Raw genomic sequence first — 13,101 nt, 5'->3', positions numbered from 1 at the left:
CTGGCAGGTTTCTCATATACCTCTTTTAATTAGGTATTGTGACCTGCAAGGAACTTGCAATCTGTGAACTAACTCAGTATGCTTTCTAGATTTCAACATTCCATCCCTAGCCAAAATCAGTTAAAAACACAAAATCACAAATGACCTGCTCAGACAGCCTTTTCCCCGCCCTGAAACAAGTAACAGTAAAAATGACAGATCTCTGCACCTGCTGTTAGAATAATTGAAATTTTATTCCCTGAGTAAAGTAGAAATTGGAGACATATATATAACCTTATTTCCTTCCATGGATAATTTTAGTTATATTATTCCACTGTAAAAGTTTAATGGCTGCCTGGGACAGTTCCATGAAATATCCAAGGAATGAAAATCACATTCTAATCTTCCATCAAAAACACATTTTCATCTCTGGTGCATCACAGCAAAAAAAGACATGCTGCCACTGAGAATACTGAAAACTAGGATTTATCTGATATTGCTGTGCACAGCATAAAATGATTAAGTATTCAATTATTCCCATAAATATATTCACACAGTTGTTTAAAAAACAATTTCATGCTTGACAGGGATCTTAACTTCTCTGAAGGACTCACAAGGGCTTTAAGATGGAGAAAAATAGGTTTATAATTTATGAAAAGTAAAACTAAAGACCTAAATTTCTGAAGTTTCTAACTAGTTAATTAATTAATTAATTGATCTAAGTAACTGCATTTAAAACAAAGAAAAAACACTTCCTGAATAAGACTGTCGAAGAGAACATTCTATTTATCCTATAATTTCCATGAATAAATACACTGCTCATGCCTCTCCGGCAACCAGAAACTCTGGTTTACTCACTAAAAGATCATGCTGCTTTTTTATACTCAGTGACATTAGAGTGGATTATTTAATGAAGGCATGTCAAAGGATACTTTTCATTCACATATTTGACATACAGCAGAAACATAGTATTATTTAATTTAGATTATAGTTTCTGGATCAGACTATCATCTAACATGATTTCATATAAACCCACACAACTGTAGCAGCCAGATACTTATAAAGAACAATATCAGATCAGGTCTCTGGTATTACAAGTCCTTTGCAATATAACGATTCATTTCACTTTTGTTAGGGAATAACTCAATTACTCACCTTAAATATGTAGCATCTTATTCTCTTTTCATTCACTCCTAATTTTCACTTTAGGCAAAGAATCCTCTGCTACACTTGAATTTATTTAATTATACAGTCTCAAAGGAGAGAATTTATGGGTTTTTGGAAAGATAGAGGTAAAGAGAAATCAGAGTTCTTTTGTTTTTTAAAGTGACTTTTAAAAATATAGTATTTATGCAATACTTTACTATTCGCCTGAATGCTGCTGAGGGAAATATTTCTATCAAGGAAAAAGTTCTATTTTTCTATGTTTTCTTCTAAGTTACAGTTTAATGATTTTCCCATACGTAGGATAAATGAGAAGGTATAGCTACACTGTCATACAATTGTAAGATCTGATCAGAAAACATTAATAATTCTATTCTTTAAAGGTCTTATTTTACAAGAAGAGAACTCATCTCAGCCGATAAGTCAAAAATCTGGATAACGAACTACATGCTGAAACAGCTATTACTCAGCACACAGTAGCCAAGGGCTAAAGAATCAAAGGCCTAGCCCCAGAGACTGTCAATAAGTTAAGTTTGAAATTCAGATTTGGGAAAACTGGCTAAAAAAATAAGGAAGAGACCAACAAGCTTTCTGATAACACACTGAAGTTTGAGTTTGAAGGAAAAACACGCATCTGAAAACTAAACACTGCCTCATAATGGATCCATGTAATAAGCTAAACAGCACAGTTCTTTTATACTATATATAAAGAACTTTTATCCCAAGGTTTTTCACCTACACAAGGAAGGCAATTCATAGCTCTTAATTATATTTCACTTTGTCTTAGTTGCAGTTCTTCTAATTCCAATATAACACTGCAACAGCATATCAATGATTAGGACTTTTTTCACTTACTGTTTAAGATAGTTTGAACTACTGCAAGAGCACTGTGATTTCTGTCACATTTTTTAAATCCACACACAAAAACAAAACCGTACTAAAGGCAGTAATAACTTCCAGGGTTACTCTTTCTCTCCTGTAGGTGGAGCACAAACCACCATACCTGCTGACACCATGAACTTTTGTTTCTACCAAATGGCAACCTTTCTATCAACTTCACTTACCATTTCTTAATGGGCTAAATGGTACAGATGACCAAGACATGGGCCCACTTCAGGGCTTTTCTACCTTCTGGGAAAGATGCTTGTTTTCACTGGGCAAGCAGAAAAGCACTTATTTTTGTACTTCGTATTTTTGTGATTTCTGGCCATGCCTGTGATTTGCAGCAGCAAGGGAGGGGGCAGGATTCAAAAGCACATCCCTTGCTACTCTGTGTGGCTGCTGAGTTGCTTGGCCATCTTCTCCTGGTCCCTAGAAAGGTTCTAAAACTCCATGAGGACAAAGATCAGGCACTTTTAAAATGCTCTCATCCTTCAGCTTCAAATCGTGTCAGAGCTCATGCTGCCATAGCCTCACCACCTCTTCTAACCATGGGAGAAGGGACAGCCAGAAAAGCACATAGCTTGACTTATGCAGGCCTATTGGGTACTTGGGATGGGTACTTCAACATGTATCCACATCCCTGTATCGTTAATGGCCAGGATGGATCTGGAGGGCATCTGAGGTCTCCGTGAGTCCCCTGGCAGTTGGTGTGCCACCCAACCATCACCCATCTCCCCGCAGACTGAATGCATAAGGCACTACTGGACCTTTGATAGCTTGCCACAAGACATTCTAGGGATCAAAAACAGGCTGAAAACACATGCACTTAACTGCAGTGACTTCTGACAGGACAAACACTGGCCACCACCATTCGAAGCTCAGAAAAAAGGCAGCCCTGAAGAGGAACTCTTATCAGCACACAGCGCTTCCTCAGTGGCACTGAGTAGCAGTGCAGCATAAGGAGAGATCTTGTTCCCCTACCAAACACATCATCCACTCATCAACATGTACTGCAAGTGCATCTACATGTAACAGAAATATTAAAGGTAGCTCTGAAGCTACTGCTTCAAAACATTATTTATCACCAACTTATCAATTGTTAACTAACTGTTTCTTTATGGGAAATATTCTGTCTTTTATGTATTTATGTGTAGTGCATACCAGTCATAGCTTATGGACAGTGTATTAGCAGTTACACAAGGTCAATCTTTAAGAGCACTATACAAGTCAGTAATCAAAATAAGTGATATGCCAGTTTGCATGAAGCATATCAAGATCAAAACAAAGGCATCTTGTTATTGCATTATTATTTTATGTATATATATATAATTTAAAAAATATTAAAGATGAACTTATCAAAACAGTGCTTACACTAACGTCTTAGTAGCACTGAAATTAGGCTTTCGGAATTCGGGGATTTTAATGGTATTTCTCGTTCAAAAATGTTCATTACTGAAGATTTTACTACTAAGATGAGCCTTTCTCACAATTTTTGTGATGGCTTAATAAGAACTTAATAAAGGGAAATTAAAAAAAACAAACAACAACAACAACAAAAAAAAAACAAAAAACAAACAAAAAAAAAAAAAAAAAAACAAAAAAAACAATCAACCAACCAAAAAATAGCAGCTCTATATTGACCTAACTGCTTGTTCACTTCTGTCCTCCACAACAACTCTGGCTTGAGTGAATAAAAATGTAAACAATAAAAAAGCCATGTGTAATTCTTAAAACATAACAAAGACCAAAATTCAGTTTTTGTCTTTAATAGAAATTTTAGCTAAGCTGGATATCAGAACAGGAAGAACACCTCTTCAGCCCCTGCTAAATCTTCTCAAGAAACAGAAAGAGGAATAAATCAAATGAAACACTCTTGCCTAGATCTTGTAACTCAAGGTGGAATATAGTGTGTGACAGGTGAGGACCACCTTACAACTATTTTTCAGATTTTAACAATATAAAAGGAGGTTAAATATGTATATTTAGATATATATCCAAAGTCTTCCACAACAATTAAGAAAACACCTTGTATTTAGACAAGTTTCAGCCACCAGACTGGGGAACTACCCTTAAGTTCATCAAGAATGCATCAGTGATTGGTACTGCTCCTTAAAAGTGTCTTTACTTACTGCACCTTATGAATTCTGCTGAGACTTTTCACCTGACTAAGAAAGACTGCAGAAGAAGATACATCTTGCAAATGTGTGAATAATTTTAATTACACTGTTGAGGGGACTATTCTGGCCTGAAACAAACCAAATTTGAAAACACCTCTAAACAAAAATTTAATTTAATAAAAAAATTAAGTTTATTTATTTAATTATAAAATTAATTTAATTTAAAAAATTTAATTCAAATTAAATTTAAAAATTTAAAATATTTTAGACTGTCATTAGGCCCTACTTGTCAAACAGGAAGCAATGAAAGCAAGTATTTCACGCACTGAACAATTTCATTCAACAATTTCTGGTTCAGTGAAAGGGGGATACAAAAAAGAGCAAGTATAGCATCTTCGCATATATTCTGGAGTGAATTCATTCACTTACACATTCAGACACAATTAAACCAAAGGAAGAGGTGCAGTTAACAGCATGGGGCTCCATGGGACAGTATAGAAGGGCTTGCTTGGTATCTGTGGGCAAAAAAGAGCTCTGCCTCTCGAACTGATTATTATTACATCTGTGCTCCCAGACCACAAAATCTGTCAACCCACTTTCTTCTCTGTTTCATTCACTTCCTCAGATGAGAGAAAACTGGGAAGAAAATGGTGTTCTTCACATGGAGAAAGCAGAGAAAATGACCCAGGTACCCATTTAATAGTGGCCTCTGCACAGCACATCCCCTGTGACCAGGCCTTGTTTGGTGCAGGAGGGCCTTCCGCAGCCACCTACAATGCTGAAATCTCTTCTAGCAAGGTTGCTCAACACATATCTACGCCACCAGACATTGTGCACGGGTATCAGATGTGTCTCTCTGTTTTCTTAAAGGAATGTGCAGGAAAATACTCCTTCATGATCTTCAAAAATTCTCTCCAGCTGTATGCTGTTTAGGGAGCCCTGCTGCTGTGCAACCTACACAGGGGAGACATTCCCAATTTCATTCTGATACTTCAGGACTTCACAAAAATTCACATATCAGAATTCATAGCATAGGTCTTGTCAGGAGACAACAAAATAATGATACAGTGATTAATACTACTGAAAAATGGCTTCTGTGATTTGGCCCAGGTTTCACATTTCACATGTCAGAACAAGCCACTGACGGGCAAATACCAAGAGCAGTATTTTGTTTGTGTAGGGATAACAGCAATACCCCTTGGCAGAAAAAAAATGTAACGTAAGCAAAGCAGTTAAGCAACGGAAGATAAAACCAAAATCCCAGCAATCATGCTTTCACACAATAGCAACAGGTACGCATGAAAAAATACACAGAATAAACAAGTTAAACACACAGGAAATGTCCCTGTGGAAGAGAGAATAACTGCAAGAGCATATGCTACAAAACAAAGGAAAAATATTATAATATAAAACAAATATCTTGAGATTATTAAATAATTAAGTTTATGAAAAGTTAAATAATGTAAACAATAAACTTGGCAGCTGCAGCCATAAACATTTATCCCAACAAAGGCACCCTAAAGTGCAGGTTTTAAGTAGCCTACAGACACAGATCTGTACATCTTATATGTCATTTCTAAAACTGTCAAGGAGATTAGGTGTTTACTTCCACCCATTTGTCGGGAAGTATACATTCCAAGTCTTCTGGCAGGTTTGAAAAAATCTCATACAAATTTATTTGAAGGAAGGTATCAAAGAAGCTCCTTTAAGTAATGCCATCCAGAGGAAAAGAAACACTTTGCAGGCTTTAAAAGCACAGACTGCTTCCACTTGATGAATGCATGTACCATTGAAAGGTGCCTGCCAGTGTGAGCAGAAGTAGCCAGTGTGTGGAAACACAAAAGGCAAGCCAGCCTGCGCAGAGTTTTCAATACAGTATGGAAAATGTGATTCAAGAAAGCACTCAAGCTGAGAAATAATCCATTCTTCTTATTACACGATATTAACTCCTTTGCTAAATGCCACAAAACTCCATATAAGACATGGGAAATTCTCCATTATTTCATCTCTGATGTACTTTCCAACAAATTTTAGCAGATGGCATGCTTCCACCTATTTCCTATGGAGAGTGCTCCACGTAACTGCCACTGCCTATGCAATTTTTCACTGATGTTAGGGCTATGCTGCTTTTTCTTGTAACTGTGTTGTCCCATACTAGAGAATAATTTAACCCTCTAAACATTCCTCCCTTGAAATTGTCTAAGACGCATATCCATTTTCAGACTGCACTTGAAAGAGTTCATGTATCCAAAAAGCTTATGTACATCCAAGTAACTGAACTGCTTGGAAATGAGTTGCACATTCCAGACTTGGTACACCACATCCGTTACAAGGGAAATATTAATTCCCTGTGACATCCCAGGATACAGGATAGAGCAAAAATGGCATGTTTAGACTCCTATAATATTGTATCAATGGCTTTAATCCAGAGATTAAGGCTACCAATCCTAATTAATAACTTTTTCAAAATACCACCACAAAAAAGTTTACAGAGAGGAGGAAGGTTCTTCTGCACCATCTTGGCATTTCCTTACTAGCTAAGGTATGAAGAACTGAAGAAACTTCAAATGAGCACTAGCTGCAATGATGGGACACACCCTTGTACTTACTGTTCTCTCAAACAATTTCCTAAAAGTACCTGTTGAGACTTGAAATTACCAAATGCTGTCAAAGAGTTTGACTTAAAATTACAATAGCAAGTGCTTGCCAGCCATCAACATCCTGTAAACATCAATCTAAACTTAAGCACATTTTCCAAATCTCCCAGGTTTTTTTGTTCATCATGTTAAACCTTCGCAATTCCACACATTTCAAAACAAAAATTTAAAAACCTATACATCTGTACCACTGAACAGAAACCACAACATAATTTCATTGCAATCCAAAGTCAACGCCTGTTTGTACATGAATAGGTATTCATACTTCAAGAGAAACACTGAGAAAGCTTTTCCCAACCTTCTTCCAGTCTTTAAACAACTCTGATTTCAATAAATGCATCAGCAGAAATAGACTACCCATGGATCGTCACACCAAACAATAAGAAGCCACTTCTGAGGAACAAAAGCAAAACTTGCTAGTACATCTGCAGAAGCACAGGAAATGCTATCTGTAATAGAACCAGCACAACCAGTCAGCAGTATGCTCACATTTCCCATTTGTACTGAAGGCTTCAAATGGGCTCACAGAAAAAAACACGGATGAGTCTAACAGCCATTACATGAATAAGTACATATGTTCATATGCAGGTAATGCGTAACGTGGAATAGTGCCAACAGGCAAACACTTCTTATAAAACAACTGATCTGTGTATAAATTTTCAGTCCTGGTATTCCAAGGAAGCCTGCAATTTAAAAAAAAAAAAAAACGCAAGAAAACCACAACCTCATCCCTATATCACTAAAATTCTCTCCTGCCTACTTCCCCACTTTCCATGCTGTACAGATGATAAATATTCTTCTCCTTTTTCCACTGAGTCAATCTAAAAATCCCTATCACCTTGCCATCCTAGCTCCACTGGAAACAGCAATTTTTTTCTCTCAAAAAGTCTAATGGAACAATCATGTTAAATTCTGACAAATGTATTTCAGGCTATATTACATGGCTGCTTCTCTTTCCAAGCTACAAAATTAGTTTGGCTAAAAGCTTCCTGTGTTTTCCTTGCTTCAGCTTCCAATTGATACTACCTCTCCCTGCTGATTTTGCCTTGTTTAAAAGCACTACATATCAATGTAAACAAGGCACTGCAGAAGCAGTTTACATCCCGATCAGAGCAGAAAATCTCGCAGGTCTGTATTAATTCCTGCTCTGCTGAAGTTCTCTCCCTTGGTGCGCAATACTTGGGCAGAAAATATTTTCTCTGTTCTTTAATAAAACTGCAAGCATCATCGGGAACATACTATACTTAAGGATAGTTTTCTGGCAGTGAATACCAAGAAAATTAACTAAGTACCCAGCTTCTTGAAGAAAATTCAAATAAAATTAAATAAACTCTGATGAATAGAAAAAGAACTGTGAATTACTTGGACATGAGTTTGCTCTTGATTTTTTTTTTTTCTTACAGTTTTAAATAAAAACTTACATCTTTTCCCAGGACTCTAAGTTCAAACTGTGTTTCCTTGAAGTGAACTTTTGTAATTCTAGGCCTATAATATTGGGAAAAAAAAGACAGAATGTAATGAGACTTTAATTTTACAAATAATAAAATATAAAGCTGTATCTATTTATATGTATGTTTATATAAAAACAGATTCATAGGTTGTATTATTTTTTCACATCTGCACCAGATACTAAAAGAAAATTAGCAGTACCTATCAGTAACTATGGTAATGTGAAAAATACTTTTCAATAGTTGTATTATTAAATAACAAAAAATGTGTGTAATACAAACAAGGACAAAATACTTTTTTTAAATATAGTAATACAATTAACCTTTCAAACAAATGCCTCAAAACTATACGTTTCTGTACATCATTGGTTTTGTTGGACACAGATTGCAGTTAAAATACACCTACCAGAAATATTTTCCTACTTGTTTTTTATTCTTGTAGACTACAACTCCTATGGGTGTCAATCCTAAAAAATATTCAGATTTGTTTTCACCCTATAAAATAAAAACATACGTCACTCAGTTATTTACATTTGCACTTGACATGACTGTAGCAGTGAGGTCCAGGACGAAGCCAGCATGACTGTCTGACTTGAGCATGCTGCAAACGGGAACATAGCACTTCATCTACTGATGGAAATTCCAGTATGAAAACTTTTACATGCAAATACAGAGAAGCAAGAAAGAATGGCAGCAATGGAAAGAACAGAAGTTTCCACATCCTATGATGAAAAGCAAAAGCATTTTTTTCTATGGAACTATTTTTGGCTGTTCGGAAAACCTTATTGCATGAGGTTAGAAGAAAGCCAACTCCAAAAAGTTGCCTGCTTGAGAGAACAAGAAAAAGTCTTGAAAGCTCTTAGCTAGAGAGCATGAATCACAAAAAATACCAACTGCGAAACTGAGAAACTGCAGAAAGTGGCCAGTACCACTAATTTAACAAGGTTTTGTTGGATCATGTCAAAGCCTCTTTCAATTACTCCCCCAGCTTTCTGCGGGTGGGAGGGGCACAGAGCTGGATACAAACACGATTAAGCCATGGGATGCATTAAAAATACTTAACATTGTGAGGTACACAATTTTCAGCAGGAAATACACACCTAATCTTCTGGTATTATCTTGATTTTTTTATTTTCTTTCAAATGATTTTACAGCATTCTGATATCTGACTCAGTGAACTATCTACTTTGCAGCTTCCCATCCAGAGCTCTGATTTTCTTTTATTCAAGAAAGCCTGCAAGCACAATTATTCAAACAAAACAGGATGATGTTTCTGCCAGGAGCACACAGCCTCCATGTGATGACTTGGCTCCAATCCTAACAAACATGTTTTACAAACAAAGCAGAGGCACTTGCTAAGACAGTACAGGCAATGTGCAATGCTGCATGGTACAGTGGAGGAAAGGTTGAAAACACGTTCCATGCCTTTAGCAAGACCTTCAGAATTAACATCAGAACAGGACAGACGCTGCTGATGCCCCACACGAGTTCTTGCAATAGTAATGAAAAGTTACCTGTATTCGCTTATTTACACAAACGTAATGTGCAAATTCTTGTGTCAAAGACAAAAGTTGTAACGCTCACTCAACTCTTCTGATGCTTGCCCTGATACGTGTTACTTCTATGAGTTCCTTTTTTCTAGGGTAGAGATTATTGTCTTTCGTAGGTGCAATCACATATACGCAATACAATCACTGTAGGCTTTTGTACGTATTAATGACTTAATCTATTCAGTCTGTAAATGAGTCTTCCTTTCCATTCTTTTGGTGCATTATTATCCTTTATGTTACCCTGTGGTGACTAAGCCGTATAAATGCACTCCCCCACAGTACAATAATAGATTTTCTTGCATTGCCAGCAAGATTAAAATAGTTAAACAGTACTTACATAAACCGGATGGAGATCCACTCCATACATTTCCAGGGATTTGGCCACCTCTAAGTAGTTTGCTTCTGCCTCAGAAGGAACTTGACCCCTGTAAACAAAATTGTATGTAACAGCATTGCATTTCCAGTCACCATATTAAAATAAATCATATTAATAAACACAATTTGCTGGACAGACACACAACTCTTCCTACCATTTGTCTGCACTGTCTCTCTCCTTGTAGCACTTTCCTTTCACTGCCCTCAAGTAGGACTGGACAACACGCACAAACTTGTACTGAATTCTCTGCTGTAAGAGCCTACCACATATACATACTATCACATGTAAAACATATACTTACTCAGCATCTGATCTTTCCCTGCTGTTGCAAATTCTTTAAATATTCAATTCTTTTGAATATGCAAAATAACTTCTTTTTGAATAACTACCTGGATGGTAATAAAGCAGGAATGGAGTGACTAATTAGAGGACTAATGCAGTGCTGAAGCTACAAAGAATTACTGAAAGCAAGGTTCATAACTTCAGATAAAATATTATTCTCTTCATAAAAGAACTTGCCTATAGGAAGTCACACCAACTGGCAATACACAGTTTGGAGACTACCACAAGAGATCAGCAGTTTCAAAGATCCATCTCACCCTTCCACTGTATATACCAATTCATCACTGAAAAACTATTGTCAGCTGAATGCAGCAATAGACAGTAGGGGAAAACTTGAGGGAAAAGAAGTCTGGACTACTACCAGGTACACATTAGATACAAACTGGAGAAGATTTATTTTTAAAAAGTACAAGACTAAATACATTTTAGGCCTTAAAAGCAGGCATATAACTCATACTGAGAATATATCAACTCAAAAAGATGCACCACTTGCTTCATGTCCTGATTGTTCTCTTGAGCAACTATTCCACTGCCTTTGCAATGTTTCAAACTCAGGGTAAGAAGAAGATCTCACATTTTTGATACAAGACCTGGAAAAATCATGCCATATACACGTTCATATCTCTTATGTCCTTATTCTCTTCACCTAACAGATATTTTTAAGGCTTCTCCAACTTTATTTTATGCCTCACAATGTAAAAACAAAACAAACAACAGCAAAATAAAGTGAAATACCTGAAACGGCAGTGCTAACTTAAGTGTAACAGAAATAATGATGGGTTTGGGACTTTTCATGAAAAGATGCTGACATCACATCAGTGTTTGAGTTGTTGCTAAGCAGTGCTGCTCTGAGCCGAGGACATTTCAGCTTTTCATACAGCCCTACCAGCGAAGGAGTCTGGGGCACAGGCAGAGATAGGAGGGGACAGAACCAGAACAGATGACCTAAAGTGGCCAACGATGTTCCATACTGTATAGCACATAGCATCATGCACAGGCATGAAACTGGGAGCAACTGGCCAGGGGGCAGCCACTGCTCAGCGGCTGGGCATCAGTAAGCAGGTGGTGAGCATAACTTGATTTGTGGAGTTGTTTTACTTTTGTTTGTTTGTTTACTTGTTTTGGTCCTTTCTCATTAAACTGTCTTTATCTCAACCCATAAGTTTTCTAACTTTTGCTCTTCAAATCCAGCTGGGGGTGGAAGGGACAGTGAGCAAGAGGCTGTGTAATGCATAGCTGCCAACACTGGTTAAACTACAACAACATGAGGCTGGTAGCAGAAATCCCTTTCTTCCAGAGCTGGAGCTCTCAGTAGAGCTATGGCTCATTTCTGAAATTCAGACAACACAAAACTCTGTCTACTCAGCACAGTCATGTTTTGGTAACATTTTTTATCCACTTCTTCTTCAAAAATGTGCTTGATTTTTTATATCTTTTTGGTAGCTTTCAAAATGGAAGTAAAATGTTCCGTGAAGAACTACTGTCCTGCTGAGTTTCCTGGCAGGTTATCCGCACCGAGTGATGTGAATTAACCTAGTGATGAATTAATTCTAGAATCTAACAGCAATTTAAATACTGCTGCTAGTATTTCCTTACTGATCACAGCAAAAAAAAAAAAAAAAAAACAATGCTGATGTACTTTTCCCACTATTCTCATCTGTCTTTAAAAGTACCAAAAGGCTCAAATGTCAAGTGCACTGTGTGCATTTATATTTATTTTCAATTATACGTAATTTATTAGAAAGTGCATCTGCAAAAAAAAATTAAAGGAAGTGAAGACATGAGCTTAAGTCTCTAAAGAAAAGAATGGATATATCCTCCCAAATGGAGATGGAAAAGACAGAATGTAAAGGGGTCTGCGACTGAAATAATTCCCATCACAGCAGAGGGGAACTGTTTAATTTTTGCCACACAGGAAAACACAAGCAACTCCTCAGCACCACAGATCTTGCCAATAAACCTCAAAAGTTAAACACGATTTGCAATTCATGATGGAGAAGGCAACCTAACAATATTGCAGGTGATGTGAACCACTCCTTCCAGTGGACAGAGCACCTGAGCACCACCCACAGCCCAATACAATATTGAAAGCTAACTCTCAAAACTATCATAGGCACTTTAGCCATCCTTTTGCTTCACTGACAGTATTCATTCAGAATACACGGAAGGCTCACTGGCTAACCGTCAGTTAATCCCAGGCCTGCTGCGGTCTGGAGCAAGCAATGTGGAGCAAGCAATGTGGAGCAAGCAATGTGGAAGGGCAAATACCATTCTGCAATGGGCGATCATTATCCTTTCCTTCTGCACCATGAGTACCTGCTTCCTCATGTGCACACCTCAAAGACCCTGTTTGCTCTTCCACATGTGCATGACAATATAAGCTCATCTTACTCCACTCCGTCACTTTGGGACTGTTATACATATGGAACAACCACTGTAAGCAGACTGCAGAGTCTTCATGCAGTCAGGAAAAAAAAAATACTGCAAAACACATCTCAGAGTTCCTTCATCCTTCTTGATTTAGAAACTTGTTCCAGAACCTTCCTCCTGAATAAATCCCTGAAATTCATAGTGCTTGTAGAATAC

The 13,101-nt window shown here is 37.1% G+C and overlaps 1 protein-coding gene across 1 annotated transcript in view; it reads right to left on the bottom strand.

Annotated features, from left to right (window-relative positions):
• The window catches only part of EPB41L4A (erythrocyte membrane protein band 4.1 like 4A), a 132,721-nt gene that overhangs the window by 45,568 nt on the left and 74,052 nt on the right, over positions 1 to 13,101 (bottom strand). Inside the window, exons 7-9 of the mRNA XM_042823098.1 lie at positions 10,135 to 10,222; positions 8,654 to 8,742; positions 8,221 to 8,284 (exon numbers count right to left, since the gene is read on the bottom strand). Of these exons, the coding sequence (XP_042679032.1) occupies positions 8,221 to 8,284; positions 8,654 to 8,742; positions 10,135 to 10,222 (241 nt within the window). The remainder of the gene's footprint in view (positions 1 to 8,220; positions 8,285 to 8,653; positions 8,743 to 10,134; positions 10,223 to 13,101) is intronic.

This window comes from Centrocercus urophasianus, unplaced genomic scaffold (genome assembly GCF_019232065.1).
Source record: "Centrocercus urophasianus isolate 14NV4802_14NV808 unplaced genomic scaffold, USGS_Curo_1.0 seq_21, whole genome shotgun sequence".
NCBI classification, from domain to species: domain Eukaryota; kingdom Metazoa; phylum Chordata; class Aves; order Galliformes; family Phasianidae; genus Centrocercus; species Centrocercus urophasianus.
Note: the sequence above shows the minus strand (reverse complement) of the source record. Positions and strands in the feature narration are given on the sequence as shown.